Source organism: Symphodus melops (assembly GCF_947650265.1).
Source record: "Symphodus melops genome assembly, chromosome: 19".
NCBI classification, from domain to species: domain Eukaryota; kingdom Metazoa; phylum Chordata; class Actinopteri; order Labriformes; family Labridae; genus Symphodus; species Symphodus melops.
The window spans coordinates 3839732-3854579 of record NC_136709.1 but is presented as its reverse complement, the minus strand read 5'-3'; the positions used below and the strand labels follow the sequence as shown (position 1 = coordinate 3854579).

The following is a 14848-nucleotide window of genomic DNA, read 5'->3' as shown; positions in this document are numbered from 1 at the left end:
CAAGTGTCTATAGAGCTCAACAGTGACGACCCATTTCTCTGACTTCTCTGATTCCTGAAGTTCCCATTCAAATCCTCCATTGTCATATCAGCAAATCCTTTGATCAATATTTAAAATCTTAGAAACCAGCCAACCTGAATACTTGTGCCCAATAAACATGTATTCCTGTGAACAAAAACAAACAAGCAAACACAAAAAAAGAATGAAATAGAAGGACAGGCCAGCAGATGGGAGAGAGCCAATCACGTGTGCTTCCTGTTGCTGTTGTGCTGCTGGTTGGAGTTTCATGACAAGGTCAATGCCACTTTGTTTTTTTTTCTCTATATTGACAAATATCTTTTGAGAAACACCAGCTTTTTTTGGAATGACAAAAATTAGGACTGCTGTTGGAGCATGAAAATACATTCAAATCATCTGAGATGAAGTGAATTACATTACATTTGCACACTTTTTATGTTCACACACACAACCCACAGGGTCTAAACACCATTTACAAGGAGGTAAGGGGCAAAAGCTAGTCAGGTTGTACGCTGTATTGTGTACTCCCTATTTCACCCAATTTACTGTGTCTTATGATTCCTTGTTAAACTGTTTTCATGAATTTATCTTTGCTCACTTTGCCTATACTCTGCAGCCTGATCATTTTTACTTTGTCCACGTTGTTGTGTTTTAATCACTGACCCCCTTCTCCTCCCACATCAGCTTTTTATTTTGCATTATTCTTGCATTTGTTTTTTGTCTCTTTGACATTTTCAGAAAAAAACGTTCTGTTGTCACAACTTATTAGTGAATAAATGTCATACATGTGTATGACAAAACAGTTACGATCTATTGGTTAACATTTACATATGAATCCAAGAGGATCACATTAACTGTCAAGTATAGTGTGTATACTCGGCTCATTTATTGAAATCTAGTGGTTTTTATGTGATGTTGAATGACGCTGCTTTGAATAAGTGCACGGGCCCTTTAAGACGACCCGGAAGTGCTCGCTGACCCGGAGCTACACACGCTTGTCAATGTGACTTACCCTGGCTCCAGTTGTTATGCTCTAACACAGTCTGTTGATTTGTAGTTTAAAGTCTACAAAATGTTTCTCACCACCGCCAATTGTAAGTATTGTAGTGTGTGTGTTTAGCTATAGAAAGAGCTCATTTATTCAACGCTAACTGAGCTTTATCAGCTCGTAGTTTGTTAACTAACAGATATCTGCTATCTCTCATATGACGACTCTACTTTACTACGAGTAACGTTACGTTACCTTTAGGTGTCATGAGTTGCTCAGGTAGTAACTCGATACTCTTATTGGTGTATATTTTTGTGGCTAGCTGTTATTAGCAGCTAACATTAGCCTGTGTCTCCTTGGTTTTAATACTACTTCTTTGCTCTGTGTCTTTCTCAGTGGCCAAGGCTAAGTCAAAGTAAGTGAACAGATGTGGACAGATGTGTGTCAGCTGTGTCGTTGGTGTTGTTGTTGCTGCTCACTCTTGCTGGTGTCTCCTCCTCTCAGGACCATCCTGGTGCAGATGGTGAGCGCTGCAGGGACCGGATACTTCTTCAACACCAAGAGGAACCGGCTCAAAGACAAACTGGTGCTGCGGAAACACGATCCGTTTGGTAAGACATGGATCATGTTGTTAACAAGCCACCACAGTGTGAACCTTCAACTCCTGCATGTTAGGAGGAAACGTATGGAGGGACAATATATAAAAAAAATAAAACAAAAAATAAAACCCCAGCACCCTGTGTGCTTAATTACCAACACAAGTCATCTGAATTCTTAGAATGTAAAAGAAAACATCTGAACATATTAGGTGTAACTTTGAAAACAGAACAAAAACAACAAACAATCTTTATGTGTGTAAGAAGTCCAACCTGCAGATCATGTTTCAGGTCTAGGTTAAAAAGTGAACTGTCCATGAAAAGCAGTTTATTATGTACTGTGTCTGTTAAAAGCACATTAGATAATGTTTAGTAAGGTATGACAGTCCAGAGGTTTTAACCACAGTGTCTTCAGACTATGTGATTTAGATGAAGGACAGTTCATAACTCCTGTAAGTTTCTGTTCAGACAGTGATCGATGTGAATCATTCCTCTAATGGCTCAACAGGAAGCTGTAAACGTTTTTGATTCTCCTTTAAATGACAAATGTGAAAATGTTCTTTTTTTTTTTTGCTTTCTGTCTTTGCAGTGAACAAGCACGTCCTGTTCTTTGAGAAGAGGAAAATCAAATCCATTTAATAATGCACCCAAGTACACGGACAATGTAAGCCTGCAGGCTTCAAACAGACTTTTCTTTTTTCTTTTTTTTTTTTTACCGTCATGGATTATAGAAAAGTGTGTCGTCAGTCTGGACGGAGACGTTTTCTTTCTGGATCTGTCCAAATGCTGCTTCTCTCTGTACCTCAGCATGATGCTGACCTGGAGCGACAAAGTCTTCACCATCATCGCTTCAAAGAAGACACGACTCGCAGTGTTTTAGAGAGAAGCTGTTTATTTAGGACATCACAGCCGTGTTGATCTGAAGATGTAGAGTCATGAAGTCACTGAAGCAGCTCTTTACAGAAACATTGACTGTGGTGCAGTAAAGTGTTGTACAACTTGTTTCCTGTAATTAAACCGTTGAAGAAACACGATTTGTGTACAGTATGTTGATTAAATAATGAAGTCGATGTGTTGAAACAAGCAAAGTTCAAAATCAGTTGAAAACTGTCAAATGACAAAGGCAGCATTTCTATTAAACCATAGTTGTTAAGATAGAAGTTTTGATTTTTGTTGAAGATCTCTTAGTTATCCTTTGATCATCATGTTCATTCTAAGTCTACTTCAAAGAATCTTGTGTTAAATAAGACTTGTCCCTGACTGTCGAGACATTTAGCCTAAATCCAAATGTCCAAACTTCTCAAGACCACAGAGAATCTGTCCGGGGTGCAGACCGTAGTGATTCAAATGTCCAACAGTCATTGCAAACTTTAGGGATGTGAAACTGCAGTTTTTCCAGCATCCGACTAAAATACAGGCAGAATTTATGAAAAGTTATTGAACAGTGGCTTAAATCTGAAATTAAGATTCAAGTGTCGAAAAAAAAAGTAAGACCCCTCCATAACCCAATCCCACCTCCGTACATCCCTCAACAAAAAGAGGAGGAAGTGGATTCTGTGATCATGTGATCACGCCCGCTCACATTCTTCACACGATGACAGTGAATATGTCTCGCTCCTCTTCGTTTTGGACCGTCAGCCGTTACTTGATGATTCTCAGAACAGGTCAGCTGGGAGATCCTTCCTGAGTGGGTAAGACGTCTGCGTGCCGACCGCCTGCACGCTCACTCCTGCCACCCGATTGGCTCTGCGTGCCATCTCCTCCAGAGGCATTGTGGGATAATGAGCCATGTAAAAGGCCAGCGCTCCAGTAAAGCTGTCTCCGGCACCCTGTGAGAGAACAGAATATTACAACAGTGCTTAATTAAATTTCACCAATCAGTTCCTCTGTGTGTGATCACTCGGCAGGATCGTAAAACCTGGGTGAGCTGCAAATCTGAGAGTAAGGGAAAAGCAACACATTCAACTTTATATAGACCTTTAAAAGTTTCATTTGGAGTAAAAAACTTATGGATATAAAGGAACGAGGGTTTTGTTCTTAAACTGTCACCAGTAGGGGGTGCTGTGGCATTTGCCAGCTGTGTATTAAGCCTTGCTCTGCTTCCTGAAGTTTAACTACTTTGTAATGAGTGACTGAATTATTACTGTGCGTGTCAGTCAGCTCTGTCACAGTGACATCTGTATTATGGGTGTTAATCACAGTCATAGGGTCAGCAGAGTTCATTGTCACTGTTGCACATCTACAACAGAAAATGTGTTTTCCCTTAGTCAGTAAATGCTATCAGAGCATCATCTAACGTGTTGACTGACAGGTGAATAAAAAGTTACCAGCTCATGATGAACCAAATGATCAGATTCTTATTTAAACACTGACGTCTATTGTTGAAATTAGAGTTAAACACGTTGCAGGTGCCTTGTTTTTTGTCACGTTCACCAGTCTGATCACGTGACCAAATCTCTCTACAAGTTCAAGTTCATTTTGACACGCTTAAAACTAATTATATTGTACGATTCACTCTGTTGGTGAGGACATTATTCTTTATTTGTTTTGTTTCTAGTCAAAAAGCAGAGAAACAAACATCAATCCACATTGTTTTCTAATTGCCTTTCACAGTCAGCTGAGACGCACAAGGCCACTCTGATCACACATCAGCGGCTTCACCATAACTGCCAGCAGCTCTGCTTTTTGGCTATCTTTGAACAGATAAATCATAGATTCTCCCTCCTCTTCTATTGATAGAGATGGAATGTGGCGTCTACGCCCTGGAGGGCTCTTTGCATGGAACAGGACGTGGTGGAGAGGAGGGCGCGGTGGGGGTGGTGGGATTGCTGATGGGAAAAGGCACAATGGTATGTGGCGACACGCTCATGTTTAACCACAAATGCCCCCCCCCACCCCCCCCACCACTCTGACACTGGTTCTCACAAGCCCGCTCCATTACTCATCACTGTGGCTCTCGAAGGAGTTCAATGCACTCTGAACACCTCCAACCCCCCCACAACCCTAAAGTGTAACTCTTTTGTGTGAGGAAAGGTCATCGGCTGTGATTGGGATGATTCAGCGACAAAAACCCGAAAAGTGACCTCGACAGGGCAAAGCAGAACATGGGGAACCAACATAGAGTGAATCAGCATTTCTTGATAAGCCAGATGTTCGATTCAGGCTAACTGGGAAGAAAAAAAATGGCTTTGATTTGGCTTCTGACATCATATGAACCCATTATTGCATCAGACATCCTTCCAGTGAATACCACTGGTGTGACTGCTGGCCCGGGAAACTGGAAAGAGTGAGATCAGAGCTGAAACATTTCACAGGCCTGCTGGATTTCCATGTTTGAAGCCGTGCTGTGTTTATGTCTCCTGTCTGGTAGCTGGGCCGGGCAACATTTGGAAATAGGTTTGGTGACGCAGCCTCACATGGTTTGGTTCTGGCCTCGCTCCCAGCTCATGGTTTGCGGTTGCAACGATGACACGACTCTTCAGTGGGGGTTGATGGGAACTAAAGTGACCAATGCAGCACAGAACCAGAAAGAGGCTAGGTTCAATTATCGGATTAGTTAATAAAATATAAAGAAAAACATCCGCCTGTTTCGAAATTAATCCTTCTTTTTGCACATGCTTTTATTTAATGATTGTTTGGGATTAACTGTGAACTAATCTTTAAACAAGTCCCTGTCAGTACAAGCATTTGGTGTCATCAGACTACATCAGGGTGCGGCGGAGACAGGTTTCTGAAAGCTTTGACCTGTAATAACGACTAAACCTAAAATTGATGATAATTGAGAAGTTGAATCATTGAAGAATACATTAGTCCAATTAAAATGCCTTTTGGTTGCTGAACAGAAATATGAGTGATAAAAACTCTCTGAAAATAAATTCACAATTTGCCTTTTTTTTCATCTTTCAGAGAAATGTCTCAAATTCCGTCATTTTTAATTTCTATTGTGTGACGACCCCTGACTGTGTCAGCGCTCTTCCTGCTGTTTTGTATCTCTTCTCACTCAGGCACTCTGATTGGCTCCACCCAGCAGAAATGGGTGGAGCCAATCAATGTGATCTGATGCACCTGAGCAGGCTGGGCCTGAGGATTAAAGTTGACTCTGTCTCTCACTTGGGGGTCAACATTTCACACATTCAACATTGCAACCGCCACTGATTTACTGACTGCGCATTCTTTGATTCTTTGCATACACTTAAATAAACAATGACAATTGTTATTGAATATTATGGATCTAAAACAAAATCAAGAGGTCAAGATCATTTTTGAAGGTGTTCATTTGTATTAATTCTTATTTTAAATTAAAATGGTACATGGTAAATGGACTTGAGCTTGTGTAGAGCTTTTCTAGTTTTTGACTAATCAAAGTGCTTTTACACCTCAGGTCCCACCTACACATTCACACACTGAGGGTTCTAAGTAAAGTGACCATCAGCAGTAACTAACACTATTCACACACACATTCACACACACATTCACACACACTGCCGATGAAGCAGCGGGAGCAACTTGGGGGTTAAGTGGCTAACCAAAGGACAACTTTCCAGCTGTGAGACGACTTTACCAACTGAGCTGCAGCTGTTCTAAAACAAATAGAGCATGAACTTTGTTCTGTCTGCTCAGGAGACATCTGAAGTTTCACATGTGATCATCTTCATACTTGATCATGTGAGCTTGTACTAAAGGCTGCACGCGTTCACCTTCTCGTATCATTTTAAATCTGGGTTTTTTACTAACTCCAGAGGGAATGATCTGGCTGCGTATCAGATAAACTTTGGATTATTTTGATGACTCAGATGCTAACAGTTGTCTTATTCTGGGTGCTTTATTTAAAGCTGCAGGATGTAAACAAACAAATCTGGTTTATTGAGTAACTCCTTTCATATTTCATCCATATTTAATCTAAAGCACTGAAGGTGCAGACATAAGCAAATGAAAAAAAAAAAGAAGATTCCTTTTATTTCCTGGAAGCAAAACCATGATCTCAACTTTGCACCACTTGGCTGTACGAGCCACCAGCCAACCTTCCTCTGGTCTCACTCACAACGTCTCACTCCCTGAGACTGGCATGTGACGCTACTTGATCCAGTCAATGAAGCTCAGCGAGGCTGACAAGCGCTTCCCCCTTCAGCCGCGCCACCGCTGCCCTCGACACAGTTTGGTGAAGGTTAAATCTGGAGGCCTGTCAATCAAATGACACAAGCGCTTGCCGCGGATGAGCCTTGATGCTCTTTCTGGTCGGCTCCGTACGCCGCGTCTTGACCTCCCTGCTGTTCCTCTGCCTGTTCTCCTCTGGTACTCACGCTGAAGTTCAAAATTAGGATGGCAGATGAGTCTGCAAGAAGCTTCCCACATTAACAAAGTATGTTTTGAGGGAAGTCCTGTTCGGTTGGATTTGTTTATGAGTGCGACACTTGAATCAGAGAGTCGGGGAACTTTGTTGTGTGAATAAAAACAACTTCCTGCGATCACAGCGACTAACTTACAGCCACTGAAAGCTTTCTATCTGCTTCTGTATTTGGTAAGCTTTCACTGACAACCCTCCAGGAAGTTGACCTTTCTCTAGTGCGTCTGATAGCAGCATAAGTGCTGTGTGTTTAGAATAAATGGAAGTAAAAAATTGAATAAGTTATCGCATGCAGAAATGAACGCCATGGCTGTACAGACAAATAAAAGAATGCATACAGAAAATGAGAAGTCCATCAACAGAAAAATCCAGGGACAAAGAGACTAAAAGCGCCCACACGCTTTGATTGACAAGTGATCTTTGCAAAGTGCAGCGCAGACACATGACAGCAGCGAGCGCCAGACAAAAAAGAAGGAAAAAAAAAACAACCTAAAAAACACACTATAGGAAAAGCAGAACTCAGAAAGAGCAAGAGTCTGCCTTCCCCGGGACTTGTGACTGTGTCTCTCCCTCAGAGGCCTCCTGCGATCTTGCCTCCCGTCCTGATATGACAGATGGAGCCATGTGCCGTTAACTCCTGAAGCCTGCAGCCTTTGTCAATGAAAGGCACCCTGGGGAAAGCAAAGACCAACTAAGGGGCAGTGATGACTCACAGCGGCTTCCATGTCCGGAAGCTCCCAGAAAGACTCGAAAACAGCCGGGGCGAACTGCTCGGCTGAAGCGACGAGTGAAGAGGATTCAGAGATCCCAAAAAAACACACTTAATTGGACCAATTATGGCTCTCACATCTTTGATCCATCCGCAGCGCTTTTGTCTTAGTCCTCGTTCACCCTTTTGTATAAAACACGGACATGTCTGCACTGGCACAGGAAACCAGCTGAACATCTGGGTTGCTAAACAGCAGCTGCAGCAGCAGCAGCAGCAGCAGCAATGTGCACTCCATTAAAACATGGTGATGTGGCACTTTTTCTTTTTCTTGTTGTGTCATGCTGGCTCACAGTTTGCAGAGTGCAGGAATGCAACGCTCAGGAAGTATCCCCTTTCCTTTGGCTCCCAGGAAGGAATCATACAATTGTTCCTTCAGTCAAAGGAGAAGACTGGGAATAATTTGACGGTCCAGACCCACCGAGCAGCTGTAATGTCTGGTTTTAGACAGCACTGTCTACCCTCTTGCTCCTACACAGTGGACCTCCCGGGGCGATGGAAACTGAGGCCACCCAGGTCCTGCTGGGGCTAAAAGGCACGGTGTGTGTGTGTGTGTGTGTGTGTTTGTGTGTGTGTGTGCGTGTGCGCCTCATCTTACTGTCCACACGAAACAGCCAAAGCTCTGATCTGAGCGAGGGAAGCCTGTACTCAATTTAAGACAACTGGATAAAAGAGGGAGGGATGGGGGAGACCCACAGTAGATGAGTGGATGTGCTTTGTCATCCAGATCCACCATCCTGACTCAGCCGATAATTGCTCGTGCCGTTTGAAAATGTGTTATTCAGACAGCTGCAGGAGAAGCCGATGATGAAATAGTAACACTGAGGAAGAAGCTAAGTCATGTAGCCGCAGTGTCGGCGCGTCAGTAACCCGGCTCATCAATCAAACAGAAACATTTCGTTGTTGGAAGTAGAAAGAAGTGAGAAATGCGTCCATGTGAAAGTGTAAAAAGTTGTTTGTTTGGGATCAGCAGAGGGTTATGCCACCTGCGGCGCCCGGCAGAGCAGTAGCCTAGCTAAAATAGCGAGAAACCGCAAATGACTCATCGTGTTGATATTGAAGAATTGCATCTTAGAATACAGCCTCAGTTTATAGTCTATTACATGTAAAACTAAGAGTCACAGCAACACAGATCCTGGCGCTTACAAGCTGTCACAAAGAAAATCTTTCACTACTGCTCGAGAGTCGAAAACACACAATCTATAATCTGTAATAACACAAAAAACAAACCTAACTAAAGAGGCCTGTGTTACCAGAACAGATGAGTGAATAACGATCTCGATAACAGCCAGGTTTTTTTCCTACTCTCCATTAAAAAAAAGAAAAGAAAGGGCCTTACTGGAAGAGGGATTATGATGTCCAAAAGAGTTAAACACTCCTGAATTTATGGGCCCATCAAAGAACAGAGGGGTAAGGGTAAGGGGGTGGGGGGGGTGTGTGTGCAGAGAGAGGGGGGTGCAGCAGGCGCGACCACAGCTTTCTGCTGACTGATGCAGGCCCAAGAGGTGAGTCATGGGAGAGGAAAGGGGGAGGACAGGGGTGGGGGGGGGGGGGGGGTAAGTTCTCCTGGGGGCTAATGGGAAGCGAGGAGACTGAAGACGGTGAATAAGGTTGAATGAGATGTTTGTGTCTGCTTTTTTGAAACGCTGGAGCACGGAGGAGGTCACGCTGTCTAAGAAAGCAGGACCCTTTATTCCTGAAATCCCAAAGTAAACACGCTGCTGTTTAGTTCAGCTGCAGTCACTGTGGAGTAGAGCCTGACTGATATTTATGGTTTAGCCGATAATATTCATATATTGTGTCATTTTGGACCGAAAAAGGAAAGCAGAAGAAAAATTGCATTCTTTCAAATGGCCACCCGGGGGCGACTCATATAGTTATAAAAGTGCCAACAGAAGAAACGCTCACTTCTCACTTCTTTACTTTATGTGCAACAACGGCTGTTTTAAAATGTTTCCTTCAAAATATTGTAACCATATTCAATGTGCTAAGGGGAGATTTAACAGCGGCCGACTTGCTCTCGTTACATGTGCACGTGTACACGAGTATACGCGCAATGCTGCATTGATAACAATTATCTTATAATTAGCACCATAATGCTGCCTCCATTGTTGGTTAAGTTGACCTCCTTTTTTTTGACGATGGTTTGTTTCCCTCTGGCACTGCAGCTTTGAGTGACAGCAGACCTCAGTTAATACCTCTACACCTGTGATACAGATAAGAGGCTCTGAGGATTCTTGTAAATATTAAATGGTGAAGTCGAGTCCAGTAAACAAATGTGAAATAACATCAGAATAAAGACGTAACCATCCTGGTCACGTGTATCCATTCAAGTCTCCAAATGTGCTCATTTCTGGCTCCCTTAGTTGATGAGAACTTGAGACTTGAAAGAGGGGGCTCACAAACGAATGCAGAACTTCTGGCTGGCAAAACGTCATCATGTAACTTCGGACTTTGCTTGCTCGCCATTTTGGATTTGAGCTCAAAGATTCTTGTTCTTGTTGATAATGTGTGATTTCTCTTTGTTTGTTCGACTCTGAAGAATGTCAGAAAACAAACCCCCCGGGCAGAAAAGCGTCGGCTGAGCGCTTGTGAGTGTGTTTGTGCGCTGAGAAGAAAAGCGCTGCACGTCCGTCCTGTCTCTATGACGACAGTTTGTTGTATAATCGACACGGCTCCGTTAATTTTCATAGTTTCAAGTTTCATATTTTCACCCCAGCAGACACGGAGCAAAGAGGATGCGGGTACAAGATACATCCATAGGAGGCTAAAACACGGGAAATATCAAACATTTTGAAAAGAGCGCCAATCGCACCTTTATCAAAAGTTGAAAGAACTTTCAACTTGAGCACTCGGCGCGGCCGCACAAAAACGGCAGAGCGCTTGTTCAAAAGACGCTGGTTGCTGCACTTTTCACCCAGATGGAAACTTTCTGCTTCAAAACGCCGTCTGCCCGCTGAAAAGAACCGAAAAAAATCTGCAGCCGAGAAAAAAACGTGAGGTGGACACGAGGCCTAGCGTAGATAAAAAGCCGAGGTGTGATTTAGGGACATTCTCAGAGCAAACTTTTATAATAATGTCATGTTGTGATTGGTTAATCCCAAGAAATGGAGACAATTATGAACCCTTTGAAATCAACATCTCTGCGTGATCAAATGCAAGACGTTCTTTAAAAGTATAAATCCTACAAAATGTTTGAAATCACACGCTCACTTGTGCAGCTGCCTCTTCTACCTGCTGATCGTTACATCAGCAGGTAAAGAGTCCTAATTAGTGATTGGATGCAGCTATGGAGGTAACCACATGGAGAGAAACTCCACATGCATGTCTCACTTTGTTCTGAAAGGTGGATTGAAAAGTCTGCACAAATCATTTATGTCTGTTCTGCCCAACTATGAGTCAATAATACTCTCCATTTAGTGTTTGAAGAACATCTCTCTATTTTCTCCTCAGCTTGAGAAACTCTTCATCCTCTTAGAAGTCCTCCTCACTGCTCCTCACAGTTTGACACCTTAGCAGCTCTCTTAAGAGCTAACATGCTTTCTAAAGAACTTTAATCTTTACCAGGATCTAGTCTGAACTTGAAGGGAAAATTCATGGAAATTGTCCTGATTCTGAGAATTCTTTTAGAATTTTGTCACTAAGAACAACTCTTTGTACTTAGGAGGCTTCGTGAATATGGGCCCAGAAGACTGCTTCCTCCGTCTCTGTGTCTTTCTCAGTTTAACAACATCTGATGTGGTTTTCATGTAAAACTATGACTGTGTGTTTGTAAGTGTTTTTGTTCCAGTTTTACGACACAGCATGATGAACGGCATCGGGAACTCACGGCACAATAAAAGCCCCCTCAGGGAAGCCTCCAGTAAAAGAATCCATTACACTAACAATTAAAAGGCTTTACTCGAGAGCTCATCAACACCTCTGTGCAGTGACGTATTTGCTCAGAAGAACACGGGCCACGCAAACACCTCAGGGACAGGAAACGCAAACATCGAGTCGAGGCTCCTGTGACGACAACAAACCACAGAGTCCGGTGTGAAATGAGTCAAGCGACGTTGGCCTCTTTCAAAGATTACAATCAGAGAGCGGAAACAGCCGGTGGTCACCACATCCCCAGTGATCTTAAAGTGTTCCACTTGAGCAACAGGCACATTTGTACCTGCACTAGAGCTCGGAGTACCAGGAACTCCTTCTCTGATGTCATGTGGGCTGAGTCAAAAGTGATGTGTAACAGTATCTTGTTACGAGGATGTTCTGTTCAGAAGTTATCTGTTCCTCTCTTAAAGCTGTGAGTTTTTAAAGAACGCCCCGCCCCCACAAAATGTAACTAATTTAAGAACGGTTTTGTCACAAAAGAAGACATTCTTAGTCTAGTCAACTTCATTAAAAAAAAAAAAAAATTCTAGACAAATGAGTCGAGCGCAGCAGCATCAACAACACTGATGCACGTCACGATCTGAACTGTTACTGTTTCAGTCTAATCGAACTGAACTGAACTGAACACAGACATGTACGGACGACTGGACAGGTGCACTCATTTTTAACAATGCTACTTCAGAAAGTAAACATGTAAAAAAGCCTCTTTTTCTCGTAATAAAATAAAGATATCGATAGTTTGCAGCCTTGAATAAATTAAATATCACCACCCAAAATATTGGGATATAATACTGTATCAATTATTGCGCCATATCTCTAACACAGATGGATATCATGACTAATTATTTCTCCTCATCCCTTCACTACGTTCACCTCTACTCTTCAGAATCTTCTTCCCCTCAATTTCTTTTTTTTTTGGACACTTTTTCTCTTCTCGTGTCATTTCTCCAAAAGAGTAAAAAAAACAACTACGGTAATAATATTAACCAACATAATAATAAATCATCTTAATATCTGTGCCAATGCCTGACTGAATATAAATAACAAATATAAATGAGACGCGTGTTGAAAATGTAAAAAATAGTCACAGTTGTTAAAACTTGAAAAGAATCTTTACAAATGTCCCTACCTCAATAATATTTAATTAATAATAATTCAAACCTTGTATTTAAATATTTAAAAAATGTGACAAAACACACTGAGAATATTGTACAAAAGAAACCTAACATAGACTGCAGATGATCCACATATTGCTGTTTTGTCTGGTTCATTTTCCTTTTATTTTAGTAATTTAATTCAAGGCTTAATTTGACAGTAAATCATCATCCTCAACACATTTTTCACATTCAAAATGTGAAGACAATGATTTAAAGTTCTGCTACTTTCATGGTAGTTTGAACATGTTCAGGTGTTAGGATTTGATTTCTGTGGAGAATAAAAAACAACAACAACACGTGTCATGTTTTTACCGTCGTGTCCACTGCTGTTACTGCACCAGTTGGGACATGTTTCGAGATAGACTCCTTCGCCTCGAGCACCACGCAGCCTTGAGGTCCCAAAGTGATGATGACTGAGCGGCAGCCTCGCTTTAGCAGCTCCTGACCGGCTCGATGTGCGTCCTCCACGTTTACTACGGAGGAACCCGTCAGCAGCTCAGCCTGTCAGCAGAGGGACAACGCAGACGTACAGAGATGAAACATAGAACATGCTCTGTATTCAAACATTCGTCTCAGTTAGCATGATGTGATAATTGGAGACTTTTCCTTTCAAATGTTCTCCTATAACAAGTTTAATTTAGTTTCCAAGGCCAGGATGCTGATTTAATAAGAGGTTAGGAATAAAAATCAAAGATATGGTGAGAGCGGTGCTAGTGTGGGATACTGGTAGCATAAATAAAGAGCGACATTTTGGAAATTCCCCTGAGAAAAAAAAAGCAGTGTGTGTAAGACCCAAGAGATCAAAGAACTGCCTGATTTTTGGATTTTTGCACCGGTGGAAACTAAGAAGCTTGTCTCGCCTGTCAAACGAACAAAGATCAGGACATGACAGCCATTTAACATGTCCTTAATTAGAGGCCCATTACAAGTCCTTACACCTAACTGTTTCTTTTTGTGGGATGAGTCAGCGCTTCATCATGCATTGACAGAGGTCAGACTGCACATAAAACACATTGAGTGTGTTGAAGATTTTGCTGGATCAGTCGGCAGTCTGCGGGTCAAACATTTTCAAAGAGTAGATCCGGCCCTAAAATGACTCAAGGGTGATAAAGCAGGACTCCACAGCTGATGTTTGATCGACTTCAAGGAAAATCTCTCAGTCCCCCTTTTTTTTTGAGTAAACAGCAGCGTTCAAGTAAAGAAACCACAACATCGTTTTCTGTTTAAAGGCTTCAAGTGGCGAGTTTACGGGCGGGCGTGTCTTTTCTTTAACTTTGTCTGTCCAAACCAACGATCAGTCCTGAGCTCGGGTCTGTTGTTCGATTTGAAGTCAGTGGTCAGGTTGGAAGTGTTACATTTTGAAATGTGAACCTGTAACAGAAAGCCAGGGGGCGAGGAACAGAAATAAACCGTCCCGTATGATTTTTGCGTGTGCTCTTGGGAGAGCGCTGAGATGTAGCGTTCATGCATGTATGAAGCACAGGTGAAACGAGACAAGTCGTGTCTGATCCTGCTCAAAGAGCGTTTGGAGAAGTGACCGCGTGAAGACGCTGTAGAGCTGCTTTAAAAAACAAAGAAATACCACAGACAGGCCGCTATATTCATAAACACTGTTCACATCAGAAGGACTGTTTTTATTCCCAATACAGAGTCTTTGTATTATTATTAATCTTCTTAATATTATTATTATAAATTCTGGAGATTTTCGAGAAAGTTTATCACACAAATATATTTCAAACTGATCCTCACAAGGCAAAGCAAATTCATTTATATAGCGCTGTTCAGACACAAGGCAATTCACAGTGCTTTATAGACATAAATGATCACCAAGATAAAAATCATCACCTCGAGTTTTTAAATATTCATCATGAAAAATTAGTTTTTGTTTCTTCCATATTTCTTTATTTCTGACTCATTCTGACTTCAGCCCCTTCAGACAAAACCCATGGATTTCCTGAATTTTCCTGAGCTTTAAAAATGATTCACTGACTGTTTTATTTCACTTTTTGTTTTGATACTTAAACACTCAGAGCTGAGTGATAACACTTTGAATGAGCTCAGATCACTGTGTTGACTCGATCCAGAACATTTAAACCACTTTCT

General features: G+C 42.0%; 2 protein-coding genes across 3 annotated transcripts in view; one reads left to right on the top strand and one right to left on the bottom strand.

Moving 5' to 3' along the window:
• The first annotated feature begins 972 nt into the window (after nt 1–972).
• Nucleotides 973–2631, top strand: mrpl33 (mitochondrial ribosomal protein L33). The gene is made up of 4 exons (XM_079368974.1): nt 973–1112; nt 1403–1421; nt 1511–1617; nt 2192–2631. The coding sequence occupies exons 1-4, from the start codon at nt 1091–1093 to the stop codon at nt 2239–2241; spliced, it is 198 nt and encodes a 65-aa protein (XP_079225100.1). The 5' UTR covers nt 973–1090; the 3' UTR covers nt 2242–2631.
• rbks (ribokinase) overlaps nt 2292–14848 on the bottom strand; it is a 39837-nt gene continuing 27280 nt past the window's right edge. For both annotated transcript variants that reach the window (XM_079368972.1, XM_079368973.1), the window contains exons 8-9: nt 13058–13246; nt 2292–3431 (exon numbers count right to left, since the gene is read on the bottom strand). In XM_079368972.1, the coding sequence (XP_079225098.1) occupies nt 3258–3431; nt 13058–13246 (363 nt within the window). In that variant the 3' untranslated portion in view covers nt 2292–3257. The remainder of the gene's footprint in view (nt 3432–13057; nt 13247–14848) is intronic.